At 46.7% G+C, this 24,943-nt stretch overlaps 1 protein-coding gene across 1 annotated transcript in view; it reads right to left on the minus strand.

The window, feature by feature from the left end:
* LOC138515791 (17-beta-hydroxysteroid dehydrogenase 13-like) overlaps nucleotides 1-24,943 on the minus strand; it is a 259,104-nt gene that overhangs the window by 51,207 nt on the left and 182,954 nt on the right. The window contains exons 4-5 of the mRNA XM_069630516.1: nucleotides 22,149-22,255; nucleotides 19,631-19,768 (exon numbers count right to left, since the gene is read on the minus strand). Coding sequence (XP_069486617.1) covers nucleotides 19,631-19,768; nucleotides 22,149-22,255 — 245 coding nt within the window. The remainder of the gene's footprint in view (nucleotides 1-19,630; nucleotides 19,769-22,148; nucleotides 22,256-24,943) is intronic.

Here is a 24,943-nt window from a genome sequence, read left to right on the forward strand (position 1 = left end):
TGTCTCTCAGGGAGATATATTCTTCCGTACAGTCTAGTTCGGCTGATAGCAGCCGCTCTGGTGAACGAGACACTGGTGCGGATGCATGTTGCTCAATTCTACTTTGTGTAGAAGTTTTCCTGGGCTTATCTTCCCATTTTGCTTGTGAGGTTTGGTGGCGCTGGATATTGGTGCCCTACTTCGACAGGTAGGATGAACCGCTGCTTCCGGGGTACTGGTGATGGTTGCACTGAGACTAGGCGCAGTGTAAGCGGTAGTCTTGTGTATCTGCGCCAGTTTCATGTGCACCGTTCCCTTAATGTCTCAAAACTGGATAGCCACAGGCCTTAGTGCTCCCTTTGAGTTTTGGTCCGGCACGGATGGGCACCTGTGTGTGTTGTAGTTATAGCGGTTGCCGTATGCTGTGCACGGGGACCCTGCGGTTCCCCCCAGTGCCGCCGGGCCCACGAGTTGGTTGGCTCTTCGTGAAGACAGGATTTGGTGGGGAGGACCCAGCCGGTGTGTCTATACCATACGTTATGTTCCAAAGGGTGCTCCACCCCAAGGGAGAGGACAGTCTCTGTTGTTGTGAAGTGGGTTTGCTGTGGGCTGTATCAGTTAATATGAAGTAACTATTTGCAATAGCATGTGCCGCCCCTTTGTGTGGCGTACGTGTCTGGCAGCGGCAAGCTAGTATGGCCTTTTGGGCTACTCTCTGTTGGTGCCAGTGGGCTGATTGCCTTTGATGTTGTGGCACATTATTTCAGGCACGTGGACGGTGGAGCGGTGTCCTTCCCCAGTCACGGGCGAGCACGGATGGAATCCCCGGCTCAAGTTTAACATCTATCAGCAGCCGGGGAGGAGGGGTAGGCGGCGTTCCGCTCTCCTAGCTCCAGCTCTTCTTATCCCACCACCCCCCACTCCTTACCGCTGCGTTTTGTGTCCCGGAGTATGGTCGCTTCAGTGCAGGCGCTCTACGCGATGCGGAGCGCCCGCTATCCCGTTGTAGGTCTTCTTGTTTGATGGCCTCCAGTGCGTGGTTTTCGCAGCACCGCAGAAGCCACTGAGGCTCTCTCTCACCCTCTCGTTGCAGAAAGGATATTTCCGACGGGAGAAGCACGTTCCCCTGCAGTCCCGAGACAGCTTCTCAGGCCGCCGCCCACCGGCTCCACACCAGGCTTGCTGAGGTTTGCACACTGGGAATCTCCCGCGGGGCGGGAGCGCCCTCTGAGCGCCGCTCGGCAGGGCCGGCACACTGCGGGGGAGCAAGTGGAGCTCGCCCTCGGGTGCTGCACGGTTCCTCTGAAAGGATCAGCTCATTGGGCGCGAAACCGCCGCCACACGCCAACCCGCAGCCGCTGCGTTTGATGTTTCCTTCGACTTCGGGGACTCGCTCCCGTCTGCCGCGTTCTCCAACTACAATACGCTCACGGCGGTCATTTTAGCGGCAGCGTTCGTTCCGGCTTCCCTGTCTTTCACACGCCTGGGACTCCGATTTTCGCTCCGATTTTGCTCCCTTTCAGCACGATTCAATGCAGCAGGATTTCGTGCATTGGTGAGATGTTTTGGAGCCTCTCACAGATGCATTTCAAGGCAGGATCAGTACAGGATGAGGCCGGTGGCACGGGAGCAGTAAATCTCACGTCCTCATCGTTCGCCTGCTGGCCACGCCTCCCTACTGAACTCATTCTTAAGTGTCATCTGTATTATACAGATAGATAATGGTCCACCCATCTATCCAGCTCAACAAATAATTGCAGCCACTAGTTCTACAAGGAAATCCTTAAAAAAAACGATCGAGACCTATTATCCTGAGATTGCAATTATCAATCTAGACAGTAGAATTAATAGAGGCCCTTTCATTCACTCCAAACTGAACCATTCATGGTTACCTGCAATTGTAATCTCTTTTGCTAATAACTACACTCTATGGAAAAAAAACTTAAAATAAAATTCAATTTAGCTGAATCACTTGAAGTGGTAGGGGCCAGAAACAATGTACCTAGAACACATCGGTTATGTAGACTATGTGGGGATAATACTGTTGAATCCGCTAAACATTTACTGACTGAATGTGTCTGTCTTAGTTGTGTACGTACAACCTATCTCATGGCATATGGAAACCATGAAGCAACCCGACTCGCCGCAGCAGCTATTTGAGAATGTTTCATGCTTGGCAATGAGATTAGTCTGATTTACTATATGACTAAATTAAGGGACTTTGTCGGGGAGATCTTAAATGAGTTATCCCATTCATTTCAATACTTGATTCTTGCAAGGGTTTGTTTCATCTTTCTTTTCCTGGTATCCAGTGATATTATCGCTGGTGAAAACATTGAGGGTGACTCGATGTTTTTTTTAAAGGCGCTATCCAACACTTTCCCCAAATTATCTAGGACTGGAGTTTGTTTATATAATTGCGCCAGTCGTAAAATATGTTCGGGAGGGTGTTTAGTGCCTTCAAATAAATATAAAGTCACCCTCAATGTTTTCACCAGCGATAATATCATTGGTAACCTCTTTTCTTAACTACTTATTTATTGTTGAATACACTGTGACATTCTTTTTGTATATTGTCAATTTCATTTGTATTTTACTTATGTATACCAAATCTAAAATAATTACAAATTAAAATGTTTAAAAGTATCTCAGCAAAATATTTGCAGTGAATAAATCAAAACAAACCACGTGCATTAGACGTTGAACATGATTACTACATGAGTTACTAGATAAGTGTTCAACAAACACTCTAAAGGAGTCCACCCCATTAAAGCAGTGTGTCTGAGCACCCTCATTCTGAATGAAAGCAATTACAAAGCTGGGGGGCTGGAACAAAGATTTCCCCAGCCCAGCTGTACCAGACCTCACAGAGGTGGACAACAATGGTCAAGAGATGAGCTGCTTGTGGACAACAGTGGTCAAGAGATGAGCAGCTTGTGGACAACAGTGGTCAAGAGATGAGCTGCTTGGTCGCACAGTGGGATGAGTTATGTTCTGGATGCTGACACAATACCCAGACACAAGGTGCATGTGCACACAGATAGTTTTGCAATAACAATTTGTGAAGAAGTACTTTGCACGACAAATCGTCCTGTATCTGAAATGTTTCCAAGTTTATTTTGTTTTGCATATTTGTATTCCAACAGCACATAGCACAAATATCTGCAGTTCGCCGAGGTAAAATGAAAAGAATATATTGAAAACGGCAAAAAATTAAGTATTGCTCCACCGGCGAATATATACTACACGTTTGCAATAAAAACACAATGTAGCTCACTCCTTTTGTGAGGCCTAGTCTTCAATGTTTCCGGTTTCCCGGCTTTCAGCCTACGGCCGATCCATCTCCTGGGTGTTGTGTAATGCTGAGTCCCATTGAAGCTTACTTGATATGTGACACCCCCACAGCACTGGGGGAGCTGTTTGGAGTTTCTGCCTCTCATCTGACAGAGTTGTTGTAGCAATCTCACCTACTCGATATGGAGGGTGGTTACAGAATGGAATAATTTGATTTACTGAAACAAAAAAGATGTATGTATCCAGGACTCAAGTCGAGGGTACACCCGGGTGGACGGAGTCCCCCCACTTTCTTCAGGAGTCCCCCCCTTTTCAGAGGGCACCTTGATATGCTAATTTCTGGTGACACCACATTCACCAGAACACTTTTTTTCTAGGACTTGGCCCCTGTATGTTTCTTCCTTGGAGCTGGCTTGTACTCTTCAGAGTTGAAGGTGTCCCTTTATTTCTGCTAACCTTTGTAACTTTCTGTTCCCATGCAGCTTTGAAATTGAATGTTAAATCCAGTACAATGTTCTCCCACACGCTCCTGTAATGAGGTTTTCCTTTTATCAATTCTCTTCAGGCATGAAGAGGTTGGTACCATACGGACATAAATATGAAGTGCAATCCTTTATGCAGAACGCCCAGTGATGATTTGTTGATGTCACTCCAAATGATGTCCTATTCCTTTTCCTGTTTGGGTCTGTCTGGATCCATTTCCTCTCCCCCCAAGTATTTCCAGTTGAAACCTTTTCCCGTATGAGTGAGTAATGTGCGTAAAATTGATATGAGATCCCTAATCCTGAAATATGGCCTGACGCATTCTTCAAAAAGTGTGAACTTTCTATTTTCTGCCGCCTTGTTGGTGGGATAAGGAGCCCAGTGTCAGATGTGTAACTCATGTACTTTCTCAGATTCTTCCAAATTGCAGATCTTTGAGCAGCTTTCTAAAGATCCAATTGTTAGATTTTGAAATAAAACAGCCAGAGGAATACAATATTCTCCCCCCATTACCGAAATCCTGCCACACTGTTAGCATCTTTGCACACCCTGGTCCTCTGAAGTTTCCAGGACTATTTCTGTGACAGATTAAAGTAGAGTGAGTTAGGGGATTGACATCATCCCTAGCAGCATCCTCATGATCACCAATCCCATCAACTACTTCTGAAGCAGCAACATCTGCCACATGACACCTATTGCACTGTGGGCCTCATCCACAGAATGCTCATACACTCCGCCTCCCCTTCTGTTGATTCCAAGTAGGAGGATAAGAGATCCACATTCACTGGATCAAGACTGCTGTACTCCTCCTGCACCAACAGCACCACATCACATTCTCTCTCTCTAGCTCTAACATTTTTCCCACCAAAAAAAGAGGTTCACCAAACAAAATAAAAATACATGTTTTTTCTTTTAGGAAAGAAAAAAATGAAGGTTTCTCAACCAAAATATCAAAGGTTCCAAAGAAAAAAAACTAGCTTCCCAAGTAAACTGGCTTCCAAAGTAAGAAAACATTTTTCCCCACAATTAAGTAACAATGTTTTCAAATTCACAACTCAATATAAAAAAAGGATCCCCAAACAAACAAAAGCAATGGCTTCGCAAATAAACTGCATTAGTGCCCGGCACACTAAGTACGCTCACCTGGTCTCTGCAGAGGTGTTGGGGCACGGTCACAGCCCACCCAGGGATGAAACTCCTCTTGTCTGTTCCTCCCTCTGCGTCTGTGTGGGGAACTGCGGTGATGAGCAGTGTGGTTCCTGTGTGAATATAAGGGGGGTCGTATGAGTATGCAGCCTGTGGTCCCTGACCCCTTCTCCAGACCTCTTCTCCCTGATTGTGGCTTCCCTGGGTTTGTACTACTCTTGAGGCTCACCTGCTAAATGATGATGATGAGCTCTCTGTCCTGCTGCTTCTGGCAGGGGCGCTTGAAGGAAACCGAGTTCCTTCACTGGTCCCTTTTCGTGGAAGTCCAGGCCAGCTGCGACTAGTCCACTTCTCTTGTGGGTAAGTGTTTCCCTTGTTTCCACTTGTCCGCTTGTCTTCCGACTGTTGTAAATGTATTTGTAATGTTCGTTTTCTGTCCTTTGTATGTAATGTCTCTTTTCTCTGCTGTCTTCCCTTGCAGGTGGTGTAGCAGTACGGAGGAGTGGGGCTCAGCTGGTAAGTAGCCTTTAATGGTGCCTTAGGGTGTGCGTTGGGTTTTAAATGCGGCGCAACCCTGGGTTGGGTGTTTTTGGGAGTTCTAACCGTGTCTTGTCTTCTTTTCTCGTTTCAGGACTTCGGCTTCGTGGGACAGAGAGCGCAGGTGCTGCGGCGTCGATTCGGGATCTGCCAAGAAGATGGAGCGTTGCTGCGAGATGCAAGCCAGGGTCCAGGTAAGGATGCTGTTGTTGCAGGATCACGAGGTAAGTAGCTGGTCCTGGCAGCGGTGAGCGTCACGTTGCACAGAGGTGCAAAGTATCGCGAAGCGTTTGCTTGAGGGATCGGTGGGGTTATATAGTCTTATTTCCAGCCACGCCCAGTAGCTCTGGCCTTCCTGCTGCCACGCCCTGCCACATCCGATAAGTCAGCCCCTGAAGACCAATCCTATGGAGCCACACCCGATGATTCAGCACATGGGAATGTTCTCTGGAATAAAGGCTTCCAGCACCTGGAAAGTTCTTGTAAAATAAAAGTACTCCAGCACTGAAGTAAAATAAAAGCACTCCTACACTGAAATAAAGTGTGCACTGAAGTAAAATAAAAGCACTGCTGCACTGAAATAAAGTGTTACTGCTCACATCTCTATGTGAGCCTGGCGTCAAGTCCAGCCAGGGCCCCTGTGTTTATAAGTCCCAAAGGGACATAAGTGAGTCAAGTGAACCATTGCCCCCGTTACTAGATGGTGTGTTTTTTGTGTTCTGGGGCCCGTGGCCATGACAGTCTAGGGGTCCACGTGGTGCGTGAAAAGGTAATTAATCTGATATTGCCACAAAGGAATAGGAACCCCTCTCAACCTGTGGTGGGAGGAGTACTAGGGTGGAAGCCAGAGGCAGTCCTACTCCAGCGTGGCTGCTTATTTATGAGTGGTACCACACTGCATCACCCCATACCTAGACCATCAAATGCTTGCCAGTCTTCTCTGCTTTATTACAAATTCAAGTTTCATAGAACAGGACGGTCCACTCGCATGAAGATAGCCAATCAGAGCCTCCCATCTGGGCACTCCAGACAGCGGACGCATACACATCGCCAGATTTTGAATCGGCAACCGGAGGAACAACCAAGCCATGCACCCACAGAGACAGCAGCACACACATTGCCGGAAGGCAGCTGCACTCGCCACAGTCCAACAGAAGAAAAGGAGCCACCTTCTAAGGGACACAGACTACGGAGACGTGGAGTGTCAACCAGCAGACCTAGATTTCTTCTCCTTACCTTGGAATACACTGCAACAAAACATCCAAACATAAACTGAAACATATACTGCTAAGGACCACCATTGTAGCAGCATGGCAGTCGAACGCAGAGTAAAAGGGAGGGGCTTAACCACCTATTTATGTCTTTCGTCAACTGTAACACTTCACATGTTGGAAAGGCAGGATTAGATTGGACAAGGGAAGAGGACCAAAGAGAGCAGGAGGGGAGGTGTAAGAAATGAGACAGGAAAGAGAAGGCGTGAGTTATTTGGGTGAGGTCAGAGGAGGTGGTTGCAGATCGAGAGACCAGCAGGAGGAAGGATGGTGTATTGGAGTGTGGAGGTTAAAATGACCGCAAGGTGAGGTGAGAGCAAGTGGCATTGTGTAGTGAGTGTGCGTGGAAGGTGAGTGAGATTGTGTCACGCTCGGCGACCGCGGCCGCGATCGCTGGTGCTTATGGAGACGCTGGCGCTGGAGCGGCCATTGACATGGCCGCTACGCTGCCGTACGTTCTCCGGCAGCGTTCTAGCGTTCGGACGTCTTTCCAGCGGCGCACTTTATCAGGAGCGCCAACCCGGAAGTCCGCGCGTTGCAACCCTTTCGCGTTAGGCTTCCGGGTTAGTACGCTCCTGTCTCTGTCCTCCGTGTTCCACTTACCTCTCCCCGATTATCCCTTAGTCTTGGCTCTTCTCTACTAGCCTTGGCTTTGCTCTGCTTGCAGCCTAGTACTTCTCCTCGTGGTATTCAACTCCCTCTCCTTCCCTTACCCTCTTAATCCTCCAAGCTTCTCTTCTTTCCTTGTATTCCGCTTCAGTTTGTCCTCAGCCATTCCACTGGTCTTCCCTTCCTGGTCGGATGGTCTTGGCCTGCATATCATTTCAATCCGGTATCCAGCCTGCGTACTCCATCAAAAGGGTTTTTTTTATGCCGGTTGGCTTTTTCCCCTGCATTGGTCTGCCCCGGTTCGGGGGCCCCCCTTAGGCCCCGAGTCAGAGGGGCAGGGTGGCTTCCTCTCGAGGCAGACCCCATCTGCTTTCCAGAGAAGAAGCTTTGAGAAGGAGGAGATTTGGACTCCAGACTAAAGAAGAGTCAGCAGGTGAGCAGGAGGGCATAAGGGACACCGTGGTTGGAAAGGAATCCGTTAAGTCAGGGAGCAATTCTGACAGTTTGCAACGCCAAAGAAGCAATATGGCCTCCCCTGAGCAGATCCAAGAATTAGTGGCCGCGGTCCAGGCCATGAATGTGGAATTGCAGAATGTTAAAGCCGATAATGCAGTTCTGCGGCAGATGATCTCCAATCGAGAAGCTAGAGATTCCGACCTACCTCCTATGTCGTTATCCACAGGCAAATTCGATGGTACCCCCAAACGCTTAAAAGAATTCTTGGAAGCATGTTCCGTTTACTTTGCATTCCGACCGCTGATGTTTTCCAATGACCAGGCCAAGGTGGGGTACATGATATCTAACATGAGCGGAAATGCCTTGGCTTGGGCCACCCCCTTTGTGACCAACAATAACCCTATTATTAGAGATTATGGGGGTTTTCTGGCCTTATTGCGTCAGGCCTTTGAACAACCTGAAGTAACCCAAGTAGCTGCAGAGGAACTTTTGGATGTACAGCAGGGCCCCCAGGATCTGTTGACTTACATCTCCACCTTTAAACGTTTGGCCTCGGACGCTGGATGGCCAGAAAGGGCCCAATATACTATTTTCCGTCGTGGATTGAAGGAGGAGATAAAGGATGAGCTGGCCAGAATAGCCCGTCCTACTACTTTGTCAGACTTATTCTCAATAGTAACACAGATCGACTACCGCCTTAGTGAACGCAAGGCAGAGAAGAAGAAGCAGAAGGGGTATCACAACCCTCCATCCAATGCCTACCCTATGCCCTCACTGTCTCATTCCAGTAATAAGGAGGAACCCATGCAAGTTGGTTCCGCTCGGTCCCCGTTAACCTCCGAAGAAAGAAGACGTCGGAGAGATGCAGGTCTCTGCATGTACTGTGGATCCGGCTCACACTTGCTTCGAAATTGTACGGAAGTACCTCCTAGACGCTCGGGAAACGAACGACCTCGGAACTGAAGGGGACAAGTAACCGAGGTCCGACAACCAGTCCCTATGTTACAGTGACAGTAGCATCTCAGTCATCCACCATGGACTCTCGCCTCATGGCAATATCTATCCGTTTGGAAACCCCAACAAAGGTCTTCACCACTACGGCGCTTTTGGATTGTGGAGCCGCAGGAATGTTCATGGACACTGAGTGGGCACACGAGCATGGTCTCCCACTACAAAAACTGGATGAAGTCCAGAAAGTTGAAGGAGTGGATGGTTCTCCCCTGTCGTCGGGGCCCATCACCCATTCCACTATCTCCTTGAAGATGTGCATTCTTCAGCATACCGAACAGATCCAATTTGATCTAATTCGAGCAGCCCATTTTCCGGTTATCCTGGGTATTCCGTGGTTAAGGAGACACAACCCGCTCATCGACTGGACCCAAAATACCCTGGCTTTCACCTCCTCTTCTTGTAAGCAAAACTGTCTACTCCATGCCTCCGAAGAATTGGTACAGGTATTCGCTCCTCAACAAGAAGGAGTACATGAAGTTTGTAAGATACCTTCGGAATTGGCCGAGTTCCAAGCTGTCTTCAGAGATAATCCGATTTTGGATCTCCCACCTCATCGCCCAGAAGACTGTGCCATTGAGCTGGTAGAGAACGCTTTAGTTCCATTTAGTCGGATGTTTTCCTTATCTCTGTTAGAGAAGAAGGCGCTCAGAAAGTACTTGGACTCTCATCTGACTAACGGTCTCATTCGTCCCTCTAAGTCACCGGCTGGAGCCTCACTTTTCTTCATACCAAAGAAAGATTCCTCAGAGTTAAGGCCCTGTATCGACTATAGAGGTCTTAATAAGGTCACGGTACGCGACCGATATCCAATGCCTTTAATAGCAGACATACTGGAAGCTGTACAAGGGTCAACCATCTTCTCAAAACTGGATCTCCGGAGTGCTTACCACCTTCTCCGGATAAGAGACGGTGATGAATGGAAGACTGCCTTTCGGACACCCTTTGGCCTTTTCGAATATCGGGTGATGCCATTTGGTTTGGTTAATGCTCCAGCCATATTCCAGCGTTTTATGGATCGCTTATTTTCTGATCTACTATTCCTCAATGTCATTGTCTACTTAGATGACATCTTGGTTTTCTCAAAATCCTTCTCGGAACATACCTCCCATCTTCAGACAGTGTTTCATCGTCTACAGATCCAACATCTATTAATCAAACCGGAAAAGTGCCTTTTCTACGCATCCTCTGTTCCTTATTTGGGATATGTCTTATCTCTGAAAGGCATAACCATGGATCCCAGAAAAGTGTCTTCCATTCTAAGTTGGCCAGCACCCACGTCGTTGAAGGAGGTCCAACGATTCTTGGGATTAGCCAACTTCTATAGGAAGTTTATAGGACATTTTTCTCAAATAGTACTGCCCATTACTTCATTGCTCAAGAAGGATGCCAAGCCTTTCCAATGGTCCGAAACGGCCAACCATGCCTTTATGGACTTAAAGAAGAGATTCTGTTCCGCACCTATTCTGGCACAACCTGATCAGCATCAGCCCTTTATAGTAGAGGCGGATGCTTCCGCAAGCGCCTTGGGAGCGGTACTTCTTCAACTCAAGGACGGACTGGAACACCCTATTGCATATCTTTCTAAGACTCTATCCGCGAGTCAACTGAACTACTCCGTAATTGAAAAGGAACTTCTAGCTCTCAAGGTGGCCTGCGAAGAGTGGAGACATCTACTTCAAGGCGGTTCACATCCTTTCACTCTACGTACAGATCATAAGAATTTAAAAATTCTTCGAAACATGGAATGTGTAAACTCCAGACAGGTTCGCTGGGCACATTTCTTCAGCCAATATGACTTTTCTATTTCCTATATTCCAGGCACTCAGAACAGCGTGGCGGATGCTCTATCGAGGTGTCAGTCCTCCGATTATCACTCTTCGTCTTCTGGTCAGAAGATGTTTTTTCGGAACAGAATAGTGGGAATAGTCTCGTCATTTCTTCAAGAAGTTAAGACCGCTACTCATCCCGATTTGGCAACCTCGGTGCCGGGCGTCTTACATCCTCAACTTCGTTGGTCTGAAGGACTTTTACTGGTGGGGCAACGGTTGTACATACCTTCTAAACCCCTACAATTGAAGATTCTGGAATGGGGTCACGACCATGTTACAGCCGGTCATAGAGGGGTCAAAGGTACATTGGAATTAATCTCTCGCTCCTTCTTTTGGCCTTCTCTTTCTCACGACGTGAAACAACACTGTAAGTCGTGTATGATCTGCGCCCAAAACAAGAACCCCACTCATAAGCCTTATGGGTTGTTGATGCAACCAGTATTACCAAGCCAACCATGGTCTCAAATATCCACAGACTTTATAGTTGACCTGCCCCGATCCCAGGGGCTGACATGTCTCATGGTAACCGTTGATTCATTCACTAAGCTGGCCCACTTCTCGGCACTTAAAGGAGTACCATCCGCTACAGAAATGGCAGAAGTATTCCTTAGGGACATATTCAGAATCCACGGACTTCCGGATAAAATTATTTCTGATCGGGGCTCTCAATATACCTCTCGATTTTGGGGAGCATTATGTCAACGGTTGGGTATCGAGAGAGCCTTGTCATCCGGTTTCCATCCTCAGACGAATGGTCAAACAGAACGCCTCAATGCATCCCTGGAACAATACCTTCGATGTTATGTCAACAAGAATCAAGACAATTGGGTAAGCCTTCTACCCACCGCCGAATTCGCGTATAACAACGCTGTACATTCGGCAACTGGACTCAGCCCTTTCTTTTGTTCTTATGGCTTTCACCCGAGAAGCATACTACCAGTCTTCTCTTCTCCCTCTAATATACCCACCATCGAATCCTCATTGGATCAACTAACTACAGCTCACTCTACCGCCCAACGAAGTCTGGTATCCGCCAGACGCCGGTATAAGGAAGTGTCTGATCGAGCTCGTTTACCGGGTCCTGATTGGAAGGAAGGAGAGCGAGTCTGGTTGTCCACCAGATATTTGCCTAAGTGGGTCCACCCAACCAAACTTACACCCCGGTTTATCGGACCTTTCAAGATACTCAAGAAGATTAACCCAGTGGCTTATCGACTACAACTCCCCAAGTCCATGTCTCGGATTCACCCAGTCTTTCACTCCTCTCTCTTCCGTCTAGTGGACCCAAACACTCCTGTTAAAAGGACCACTAGACTTATGTGCAATCCACAGTCTATCCCTGAAGAATATGAAGTGTCTGACATATTAGATTCCAGATATCGCAGAGGCAGATTGGAATACCTTGTGTCGTGGAAGAACTACCCTAGTTCAGAGAATTCTTGGGAACCCTGGTCATATGTTCATGCTCCTAGACTGTTAAAAAGTTTTCACCAAACTCATCCGGGGAAGCCCGGTGGGTTGGGGTCTGGAGGGAGGCATACTGTCACGCTCGGCGACCGCGGCCGCGATCGCTGGTGCTTATGGAGACGCTGGCGCTGGAGCGGCCATTGACATGGCCGCTACGCTGCCGTACGTTCTCCGGCAGCGTTCTAGCGTTCGGACGTCTTTCCAACGGCGCACTTTATCAGGAGCGCCAACCCGGAAGTCCGCGCGTTGCAACCCTTTCGCGTTAGGCTTCCGGGTTAGTACGCTCCTGTCTCTGTCCTCCGTGTTCCACTTACCTCTCCCCGATTATCCCTTAGTCTTGGCTCTTCTCTACTAGCCTTGGCTTTGCTCTGCTTGCAGCCTAGTACTTCTCCTCGTGGTATTCAACTCCCTCTCCTTCCCTTACCCTCTTAATCCTCCAAGCTTCTCTTCTTTCCTTGTATTCCGGTTCAGTTTGTCCTCAGCCATTCCACTGGTCTTCCCTTCCTGGTCGGATGGTCTTGGCCTGCATATCATTTCAATCCGGTATCCAGCCTGCGTACTCCATCAAAAGGGGTTTTTTTATGCCGGTTGGCTTTTTCCCCTGCATTGGTCTGCCCCGGTTCGGGGGCCCCCCTTAGGCCCCGAGTCAGAGGGGCAGGGTGGCTTCCTCTCGAGGCAGACCCCATCTGCTTTCCAGAGAAGAAGCTTTGAGAAGGAGGAGATTTGGACTCCAGACTAAAGAAGAGTCAGCAGGTGAGCAGGAGGGCATAAGGGACACCGTGGTTGGAAAGGAATCCGTTAAGTCAGGGAGCAATTCTGACAGATTGATAGTAGGAATGCAGGGAGTGATTGAAAGGTGAATGAGTGAGTGGAAGAAGGGTGGCTCAGGCGAAGGTGGGGTGGAGTTGTAGTAGTAGTGTGGAATGGTACTATTAGCATGAAGGGGGAGTACTAATGTGGACGAGGGGGTAGTAGTGTGTAGGAGTAGAGTTCAGGAGGGAGTGGTAAAATCCAAGGGTGGAGGCAGGTAGTAGAAGGTGAGAGCGGGACATCGGAGAGACAGAATAGTAAAAGGGAGAGAGGAGAAGGTGGGTGGAGTTCTAGGGAAGAGAGTAGGTCTAGGAAAGGAAAGTAACCAAGGGCGGTAAGGAGAGGAACCTCAGGGAGTGAAAGGAAGGAGACTGAGTGAGGCCTCAGCATTTGTAAAGCACCCCTCATTTAGGGCTAGAGTAGACCCACTGAGGAATTCCCTGTGTGAGCCTTAGGTAGATTCACAGGTAGGTAGCTAGATAGTAAACAGTAGTGGTTGACAAGCAGAATCGACTAACCTGAGGCTATGGACCCCTGGGCTAGGGTGGGAACTACTACACCTAGCCAAGGCAGTGAAACATTGTGTATATTTCTTTCTGTCGTTTGGTCGACGCATGTATCAGCCAGTTAATGAGCCATTGTGATGCTCTGATTAGATTTGGCCTTCATCGGAACATCAGTTGGTCCCAATACTGAGCCACTCCTCTAAAATCTTGTGTTCACGTGTGTCGCCACACTTTCAAACAAATTCTAAACACATTTGATCTGTTTGGAGTCCTTCTTTTCCAACATCAGATGTATCTTTTTCAAAGAACAATTGAGGGTTCTTCTTCCTTTCCCTCCCTAATTATAGTTTCACCTGAGGGCCTCATCCAAAGATTGAATACATATTTCTACTCTAGTATTTAGGTCTCAGGACCCTTTTTTCCTCTTGACCTGTTTTCTGAGAATGATGTAATTGCTAACATATTAAAAGGCTGATGACTTTACATAGCTCTGATTCCCTGGACATTAATTATGGTCCATTTAAATGGAGATCCAAGTCTTCCATTTCATCTACTGGCAGCTGGAGAACACTGTCCATGTCTGTGCCACATTCCTCTACATGGGAGGGGTTAATCTGCCATTCTTCCCAGAGCCACTGGATTTATCTCCTCCTAATGGATGGAAATAAGTGTTGTCTGAATTGTACGTCCACCACTTGGGCTGGGCTTCTACCTCCATCTTTCACTATTACCTTAATGTGTCAAATAGAGCAGATGATTCTTCTGCCACTGGTTCTGAGCTCAATATGGCAGTGATTAATATTTGGTTAATCTTGGTAATATTTTGGTAATAAACCTTGCATTCTGGAATTATATAGGTGTGTTTATTGACTACACCTCTTCTCAAAGTTGCCAGGAAAATGTAGCCACTGCATCCTTATTGCTGGGTACTTAATCGAAAATCCTGTCTCTAGGAAGAAGGCACTGGGTGTAATGGCCAGATTAGTTACTGGTAAATGTCAAAACCGTCCTTAATCCCCCACAATTTCAGGTTTATTAAACAACTTGCTAGAGAGACAGGATTAGTGTTGGGGGAACAGTTCCTATTGGTGGGAGAAGATCTGGATCCTACTGAAAAAGGGAGTGTCCCTTTTTCTGCTTTTCTAGGGGCATGGACACACTTACAGTCTATTGAATGTGAATGGGAAGATTAGGATTAGCTCTAATGAAGATTACTGTTAAGAAATTCAGCCATGGGGCCACTGTTCTATTCTGCAACCTCTACAACACTCTTTCCCTCTCTATCCTTCCCTCTGACCCAACCCACTCTGCCGGACACACCTTGGATACTCTCATCTCAACAGACATCCCTCTCTCTAACCCTCTCACTATCCCTCTCTCCTGATCTGACCACTCTCTCCTCTCTTACCACCTTGACCTACCCTGTCCTCTGACACCTCCGCCTGCACTGCCAGTCTCCTTCTCTGTCATTCGACCACCGAAGAAGTGTGTGTCAGTCGCTGCATTTGCCTTTTCCTTCATCCCTCCTCTGCCCCCTTCATTATACTCTCCTTTTGACTCTGTTGTAACTAAACTCCAACACCCTGGATATCCTTGCCCCCGTCATGAGGATCTGCATGAAGCAAATGCAACTCTTGGTATGACTCCGACTTGGCCGCTTTGAAATGCAAGTGCAAAGCTGCAGAGTGAAATTGGCAGGCCTCTTGCTCATACTCTAACAAACTGACCTGCCGCCTACTCCAAAGACAATACCGTCTATCAATCTGCTCCAAGAAAAGGGCTCATGTCCAAACCCGCATCTCTGGAGCCACCAATAACACATCTGAACTCTTTAAAATCTGCAAGGAACTTGCCAATCCTACCGCAGTCTCCTTCTCTCCTCCCCCCTCCCAGGCCCTGTGCTCTGCACTGGCCGCCCACTTTTCCTCCAAATCTCTGGACATCCTGTCCTCTATGTCATCTGCTCCTCCCCCCTTCTATCGCCTCCCTTGGATCTCTAGAGTTGTCCACTCTATTAAAGTCCCCTCTAAACAGGTGCTCGTCTGTTCCTCCAGAACCATAAGGACAACACAGCCTCTCTCGCTCCAGCCTTGGCTGACCTCTGCAACCACTCATTTGCCACTGGCTCCTTCCCTCGAGCCCTCAAGCACTCTTTTGTGCACCCCCTCCTAAAAAAAAGCTGTCTGCGCACCTTTCTTGCCCGGGTAACTATTGCCCTATCTCTATCAACCCATTCTTGGGCAACCATATGGAGAAGCTGGTCATTACTGACCCTCCATACCAAAATGGCTGGCTGCCCCCATGACCACCGGTCTGGTTTTAGGGCAGTCAGAGGCACGGAAACTGCTCTCCCGAACACCCGTTGAAGACCTACTCTCCAACTTGGACTCTAACACACCCTCTGTTTTAATCCTCCTTGATCTCTCTTCTGCTTTAGACACAGTCGACCACTCCATCCTCATAAACCGTATCCATGATACCCATGGCATCACAGACTGGGCACTGGCGTGGCTGACCTCCTTCCTTTCAAACAGACCTTCCCAAGTGTAAATGGGCCCTTTTCTCTCCTCCACCTCACTCTCTACCTGTGATGTCCCTCATGGCTCTATCCTATCGGCTTGGCTCTTCAACATTTACCTGGCCCCTCTGGCCCACCTGATCTCTACGCAGATGACAGACGGCTCTCTTTCAAGCTACCTTCCTCTATCTCCTCCTCCTCCTCCCTCATACCTGACTGCTATTCAGGCATGGTGCTCTGCCAATTATCTCTGCCTTAATGCCAGTAAGACAGAGATCCTTCTCATTGGGACACCTGCTCCTTGCTTTCCTGTCGCTCTCTGGCCAAACTCCCTGGGTCCTTTCCCCTCATCTTTGACTCCTCTCTCTCTTTCACTCCACACCTCATGGACCTTGCCAAGAAGCCCAATTTTCAGCTGCACCTCCTCAGGGAAATTCTACCTTTCCTCACCTTCCCCCATAAGCTCAACATCTCCAGAGCCCTGGTCCTCTCTAGGCTTGACTACTGCAACAGTCTCTTGCTCAATCTGCCTCTTTCCTCCCTTTGCCCCCTTCAACTAAACCAGAATAGGACTGCAAGGCTTATCCTTGGCCTTAAGCCCAGGGACTGCATCTCTCCAGTCCTAAAATCTCTCCACTCGCTCACGGTGACCACACGGATCAAATTCAAGACCCTTTGCATCATCCACAAGGCTGTCTGGGGCCTGGGACCTCTTTAGATCCAGCTTTCCCTCCCTAAAAACCTCCTGGCCAGAGTCCTTCGGTCTTCTGGCTCCAACTCTCTGCAGGTCAAACGCTTGTTCAATCAGAGATTGGTAGGTAGATCCCTTTCCTCGGCTGGCTCCTCCCTTTGGAACAGCCTCCGTCCCCTGTCAGACTTGTGCTGGATCTTCTAAAGTTCCGGAAACTTCTCAAGACTTTCCTTTTCTACTCTTCCTTCCCTTTCCCCCTCCCTTGCTAACTCTCCATCTACACTGCGAGTCGAGCCTGGTCCCTTCAGAGTCATACAGGAACCAGTCCACCCCCTACCGCTCCCCTCTGCATCCTTTGCCAGCAGTTGCCCTCGGTCTTCCTTCCCTGGACTAGCCTAACTTGATCCTCCCTGTCCACAGCACTCAACCTCCCTTCCCCACCTTACCCTAGCACTTGCCACCTTGGCCTGCCCAGCACATGCTTGCCCCCAACCTTGGGGGTACCCCACTCCTGCACTTCTCCCTCTACCCCCACCCCCTGCACTTACGACCTGGTCATGCACTTGCACGGTAGGATTGTCACAAGGCCAATATAACCATTTTTGGTGTTCTACTTTTTTGATTCCCATTCCCCTCCCTTCCCCAGGCCCCCCACCATCCCCCTCCAACTGCAATCTTGTCTTGGGGGGCAGGGAAACAGGCACCATACAAGTGTCCAATCAAATAAAGGCCAACTTTCCACGGACATGTTTCAAAGAATCAACATTGTTTGCTTGGATATTAGGGAAAGAAATAATGGCAGTAGCCTCATACAAAATAAAAAAAAATTCAGTTTGCAAATACAGGACCCTATGATTGTAGATAAAGAATCCGATTTCAACAGCTGTCTATAAAAATACTCCTGAGGTCAAAAAGTACAGAGGCCTTTGTGTCTGAGGAAAAAGTGTATGTACTTTTCACGACTTCTTTCCGTTGTGTCAATTTACATTTTCTTTTGTTTTGCATTCTGAGCATTCACTTTCAAATTACACTTCCTATAGACAGATAGCAGGCCCTGTATTATTGCACAAAATGGAGTTAACCAACGAGAGGCGGTTTTACTGTTTAACTAATGACCACAACAGAAGACAGTTGATTTTTGTAGCTCACACGCTCAGCCATCACTTGGATTGATGGGCAGTGATTTACATGTTTATTATCGAAGGAACATGCATCTGCTGCACGCGTTTAAACAGGATAACCGATTCCTCTTGCCACTGATGTCTAAAACATTATGGAGTAAAACAGAAAATAGTAGTTTGGGTTAGTAGGGCTGTTGGTTGACTCCAGCTATCAAGACAATTCTACATTTGGAACAGGATGATAGGCTAGAGGTGTAAATGGTTCACAGAAATGTCCTCATAACGTAACCTCATAAAATGTACCCCTTTGGCCTGACAAAGATGTGCACCAAAAAACGTAATGGAATTGTGACTCCAGGGGGATTGCATGAGGGACTGCCAGCATTGAGCAACACATCTAGGTGGTTGGTGGAGTGCCAAGGAGGTGAGCAAGAGAGTGGGATGAGCAAAAGAAAGAGTTCTTCCACAAGTCATTCCCAATGCAGCTTCTGAAATTCTAGAAAAAAAGTAGATGACTAATCAGATTTTGCTTTTGTTGGCAAGCCTGATGTGTAATTTCATACTGTGGTAAATTCTTCGATTCCTTTCTATTTTAATTGTAAAGAAAACGGTGACCTCCTAGTTTATCCCCAGAAATAAATTCAAGAGGGGGAGACTGGGGGGAGGTGGAGGGTAGAAATCGTGACCTTTGAATGTGGTGTCAACATTTTCTCAAATCCGCTTAGTTCCTTCATTCAGGTACTGTGAGAGGCCATTGCAGACTAATAATGACCCCAAAGTGGTACAGGAGTAAATGTACATGTATTTGAGTCAGAATAAAATGGAAAGAGGGCACACTTTAACATTAAAAGTGTACATGGAGAAAAACAACAATCTATATTTTTGGGCGGCAGGGTTCTGCCAGAGCTTTCAAGAAGAACACACGTGATGCATCACGGGAGGGAACATGTATGTGCTTTACCACTTGTAAAGCATGTGTCCCAAAATGTGCCACTGAAAGCAGGGCATGCGCTCCTTGCAGTCCTGCTCGACACCCGACACAGGAGCCAGGCAGCGTCACTTAACAAGGTATTACACATGTGTTTACTGTTTACCAGCTCAACAACAGCTCAAGGGAAGCGATGAGCTTCAAAAAGCCCATCTATTAAAATGAAGATGTGTGCTTCAGCTGCAAAAAGGGCCGTTCTGAAACTATACAAATTGTTTTCAAAAGTAGTGCACCTATTAACAGTAAAATAAATATCTTTCGTTATGGGGCCAGTTTAATGCCTTATATGATTAATGAAGTAGTGTGGTGTAAGAAGGGAACGGAGGGAGGGGAGTGAGAAGGCTTCTCCTTTTGTTTTCTCTCTCTTTTTCTTGCTCTTTTTTCTATGTCTTTCCTTCTTTATTGTTTTATGTGATGTGTTGTGTGTTTAAGTATGGGATATTATATATACTTGCTTCTATTATTCACCTAGGATGGTAGTGTACTAGTGTTTTTAAGAGAGACTAGAATTGGGTGTTGGATATAGATTAAAAGTGTTATTGTTCTGAAGTTATGGTTCATAATAGTTCTTGTTAGATTGACTTATTGGAACCTGTGTGATAAATTTGTATTTTGATGAAAATCTAATAAAGATATCTTTAAAAAAAAAAGTATTGAAACGCAGTTCCTGTTAGTTCCAGCTCACTTTGACCTCGGCCTGAGACACAAAGACAAAAGAAATTAAAACATCTGTTATTTTCCTTCCCGGGACAGACTCGTTGTGGTATCGCGCGACATGGAACCGACTGGTTTCTGTCCTGTACTTGGTTAAGCTATTTGATTGCAATGTAGCCATCTGGTTCAAGAACAAGTCATTACGTCATCATGTCAGTGACTGTCCTGGGCCTTCTTCACTTGCACATGGCGGGCCTTACCTTGAACTTGGGTTTTCAGTAAAGCCAGTGTCTACGAAAACAGGACAGAGGCATGTGGTTTTCACTCCATTCTTGCCCGGAGTAGTGAGCTCTTCTGTCAGCGAAATGTGCAATCCAACGACAGCAAATTTGCTTGAACTGGAAGAGAAAACGGTAGAATGAATCAGCTAGCAAGAAAAGCAGTATTTATACATATTCCATAGCCACTCTGAGGCAGGAGTGCTTACGTTTCTGCTGAACATGCGGCATGCTGTTTGAAGGGCTACTACTTATAAATGCAGTAACATGTACATGTATTGTGTTCGATTGCAAGAGAGGGCTTTTTGGGCTGAAATCAAGGTCTGCAGACTATTTTGGAGGAAATGTGTGCAGAACAGTGAATCAAGCTGTTCCTTCTTTAATTCCAATTTTCCTTTCAATCAGACAGCTTCCAAATTGGGCGTGGCTTATGAGCTAAGGATTTGACATGCGCTGCGCAAAACTGGGACCCTTCTTGCGCTGAAACACTGAGCCAAGAATGTGTGCAGCCGTGGATTTAAGGCCCGATTTTATGACCAATAATAACCACGCTTTTACACAGCGCATGCTAGTTTCATCCTGCTTCTAAGGGCTGGAATAATCGGTGTTATATTACCCAATTTAATGGCACTTAGCCCATGGGAAAACGTAGACCTGTGATTGCCACAGTCAAACACATTAACTATGAGACAAATACTTTTCATGAAACTTGATGCAGAATTAAATAGTGGTCAAGATCCTAAGTGCAGCGCCAATTTGTCACATGAACCCTATTCAGATCGCCTGTCAGTGATGTAGTTCAGTTGACTAATAGGTTCACTGCAGAGACGTGTGTGTTGTCCGAAGGTCACAGGCTCAAACCCTGATAGATTTGGCCAGTGTCTCAAGCGCTGAAGTTAAAGAAAGTGAGCTATCCTTCAGTTAGGTGATCGGAACATGTGACGTACAGTGCTAGAAAGTCACAGCAAAGACGTGCACAGAGGAGCGGAAGCATGTTTTCCCGCCTCTTTCTCTCCAGGTCTACTCACATAGGAGGGCAGGCCACAGGCAGGGTGGAAGTGTGTCTCAATCCTGTGGACTGGGCATCGTGGACGCCTCATATTTCAGCGACAGACCTATGATTAATTCAGGTTTGCCCCCACTTTCTATCAGGTTGGATATGTTATTTTATATATATGTATATAAAATACAATATATATATATATATATATGTATATACAAAATATTGCACGATCACACTGAGCTGATGGGTGAATTTAACACAAAATGATTTTATTTGGCCAAAACCAGCCGACACGTGTTTCGACCTTCACAGCCTTCTTCCGGGCACAGTGTTGTGTGTACGGTGGTAAAAACCATAAGCTGAACAGTTAAACGGACCTGTAATTTCGCCAATAGAAAGATGGACTATGCCAGTCTCGACTTTTAAATTATGTCTGCACTGCAGTAATATCGCTGCGCCATTGCGGAGGTGCTACTGCTGCATACGTGAGCCTTTCGGCGCATCTCGCGTCCGCCTCTTATTTCAGCGGCAGACCTATGATTGCTTCAAGTTTGCCCACACCTTCTATCAGGATGGTGAATATGCTCTTTTGCATTACTGGGATTTATTCCGTACACCGTAGACATTTTCCTGGTCTCCAGGCACTCACACAACTAGATCTTATTGTACTTTAAGGAAGTCTGAGAGCTTCCCTCAGGCAGTGCCCCCAACCACCCTTTACTGGAAGAGCATCAGGGGATGGGGTGAGATTTGCCCAGCTTCTCTGTCTTAGTGCCCCCGCAGTCATGTGAACGGTAGACTCCCTTTGATTCACTGCGGGAGACATCCCCATGGTCTCGAGGCATCTTTTGCAATGTAACTTGAAGCGGTCTTCTGCGTGCCCTCCTTCTATTTGTGTTGGCTTAGACAATGTAAAACGTATACAATATAAATACACCTTTGTCTTTTTTTGGGGGGTGGGGGGATTTGTGGATATGTGTGTCGAATTGTTTCGCATAATTCCCAACATGCTAGACACCTGAATGTTGGCATGTGGGTAGGTTCCATTGTGTAGACAATGTAGAAACTATACAATATACATTATTCTAATTTTATTTATTTTTTAAGAGGTTTTTTTAAGCGAGCTGCAATGCTTGGATATGTGTGTGTGTGTGTGTCTGTGTGAAATGTTCAACATATTTCCCAACAAGCTACAAACCTGAAATGTGGCATGTGGGTAGGTAACATGGTGCAGACAATGTAACAAGTATGGACTATAAATGGACCTTTGTCAAATTTCTTTTTTTAGTAGGAATTACTGTGCCAAGCACGGGTACAACTGCTAGTCAGTTATATGGCCCATTCAGCAAATGTAAATTGCTGTGTTCATTAATTAGATGGTAATTTTTAGAAGCCGTACTGTGCACCTTGGACTCTCAACTCTGTTCGCTCTTGCAGGCAATATTTCAGGTACATTCATATAAAATAGTGTAGATATAAAATGGAAGTTTAACATACCAGTAGGTTACCAACTGAGGAAGTGATAAATGTCCACAAATGGATGCCACTGTGACCAGATGCCCATGGTTGTTCTTCACCATTGCTGGCAAAAATGCTTTTATTGTCTGAAATAGAAAAACGCATAAAATGCTTTTAATATAGGTGTGTAACTTCTTGGTTAACCATAGAACAACAAGGGTTTTCACTCAAAGCTGAGCTCGCTAAACGATGCTACCCTCACAGGCCTCACAATGCCGTGTTCCTCCTCATAGCCCCCGCAGTCAACCATGCTGCCCACAGTCTGTGCACTCATCCGTGCTCCACATTATAGCCATATGTCTATTCATCACCCAACTCACTTAGCCGAGTTCCCACTCAAAGTCCTCCTCACTCGTAACACTGTCCTTCTAGTCCTTTCTAACTCTGTCATGCGCCCCTCATAGATCTCTTTAATTATTTATGCCTCCCCCTACATAACACTCCCCACTTGAGCATCATGCCTCGTAGGCGTCTTGGCTAGGCCAGCTACCAGTCATAATCCTCTTAAACCAGGCTGCACTCATAGCCCTCCTCCTTACAGTGCCTGGCGTCCTCATAGATCCCATCTCGTAGCTGCGCAGCTATCGCCGTCCTCCTGACGTAATCACGTGAAAAAGTGGACAAGGTGTTGAGCTCAAAATGCATGGCTCAGAAAACACACTCGCTCAGCCCTCTCATACTATCCCCTGGAGTATCTGAATCCTAGAGCCTCTGGTTGAACCTAGCCACAGTCTAAATCTATTGCGCAATGGCACAGCGAAAAGCCAATAGCAACACACCTGGCACCAGCTTCCAGCCCCTCACAACAAGTGCCCCTTACCTATGGCATATAAAACACAACAGGAAAACAAAACGAAATAGTAATCCAAAAATAGACATCCCAGAACTAAACACGGAAATATTGAGCTCTCGCTATGTACATGACGTATGAACTATGTAGATAATATGTGCAAACACTCCCTTCTCAATAAGGACCAGAAAATGCATGTACTGGTCAAATTAGAAAGGGTTAAAAGGCAAACAACACTCAGGGAAGGTGGAGTGTAGGAGGCTGGCAGGAGGGAGGGAGTGTGGGGGAGTGAACAAAGAAAATAAAGCTGACACTAAAAAAAGGCCAAATAGAGACGTCTTGTTTTACAAAGATTTTCTTTTTTTTTAAATCACATTGAACCCATATCGTGACATTACCTTTCTAATGTTTTGTCACAATTCCTGTTTAGGTTGACAGCTTTCTTCTACTAGAAGACAACCTGGCGCTGAAAGCTACATTTCAGGAGCAGGAGGGGAAGCACCACCATTACACATGCTTGACAAGCACCACACCACATCTACTTCCCTTTGTCTGACTCCACTAGATGATTCTCGTGACGGACTGATGTCCTTCAACCCATCTGACTGCCCTGCATTCATCCCATGTGGTCTTACCACTCAAGGCCACAGAACGTCCACCTAACCTCATGTGACTTGTGGCTGCAGAAACACTTGCAGTGCCTACACCACCTCCCAAACTATGCACCCTCATTTAGCACTGTTCCTCAGAATGGGATTACTTTGTGCTCAAATTACTCCTTGTGTTGCCACTGTTTTTCCTTCACACACTTCAACACCACCCCAGAAATCCACTGCCATCTCACCAGGTTTTTGGATCAAAAGCAGACGTGGCTTGTTTCCCAGTGCATCTCTCCACATTAAATTGACCGGCAACTGTCCTACCACAGAATGCTGACCAGTGCAATGGCAACGTTTTGCGGTATGTCAGCAGAATCCACTTAACAGCACCAATTACAGACTGCTTTCTAGGGTGGACCAGTCAAATGCCTAGTTGGCAGGCTGTGTATATGCTTCCAGAACTGAACCCCTGATGTTTTAGGGGTTGCATCACCCCTGTTAACGGCACCCCTATCTCTCCCACACCAGCCTGGAGGCATGTCCCACTAGAGGAATGGCCAGGCTGCTTCTGACACCCCAGATCATTAGCCAATCACGTCATCCACTTACCCAGCCCACTAAAGCAAAGCATTCCTAAAACTTACTATAGTTTCACTCCACAATAGTAATTATTGGGTTTTCCATCAACAAAACTAAACTTTTACAGTGTCAGGTGGGCTAATATCATGCTAATCAGGGTTCCTGAATGGTCCTGATATCACACCTTTATAATTGTGAATACCAAGTTAGACCATGTCACTTTGTAAAGTTATTTTTCTTGGCTAATTATTAAACCTTTGGGTTTGAATGCCTGATCAAAGAACGGGCTGTTTTTTGTTTTTTTTACTCTTTTTGTTTCATCCATCAGAGGAATTGGCCGGTTGTGTTCAGCCTGGGTCCTGTGCTTTTCCAAGGCCGTTGCTCTGGGTCAAATTGAAACCTAGTTGCTTCATGCGCTCCAAATTAAATTCCTTGGGGCATTTGATTTTTAACCAGCATGTGTGGCTGGGGATGCTCTGCACATTGTTTTCCTTTGTGCTGCTGACCTGGAATTTACTTTGAGGCAAAAGAAGCATTTACTCACTTGACTCCGAATCCTCTGGAACCCTTTAGCCCAGTTACTGGTCTGAAGCCGAGGGGGACCATTCTCAGCATGGGGGGCTGAAAATTAGTTATTTTCGTAACAGCTCAGATTAGACGGGGAATAAAATAAAGAAAGCCGCACACGCCTGTCCGTCCAGCCTCTCAGACTATTCTATCTGTTTATTCCATCCATATGTCTAGTCCCGCTATTCATCTCTTCTGTCCATCCATTCCATCCCACAAAACAACGATGGGCACACAAT

The sequence above is a fragment of the Ambystoma mexicanum genome, chromosome 6q, assembly GCF_040938575.1.
Source record: "Ambystoma mexicanum isolate Mex_15411 chromosome 6q, UKY_AmexF1_1, whole genome shotgun sequence".
Lineage (NCBI taxonomy): Eukaryota > Metazoa > Chordata > Amphibia > Caudata > Ambystomatidae > Ambystoma > Ambystoma mexicanum.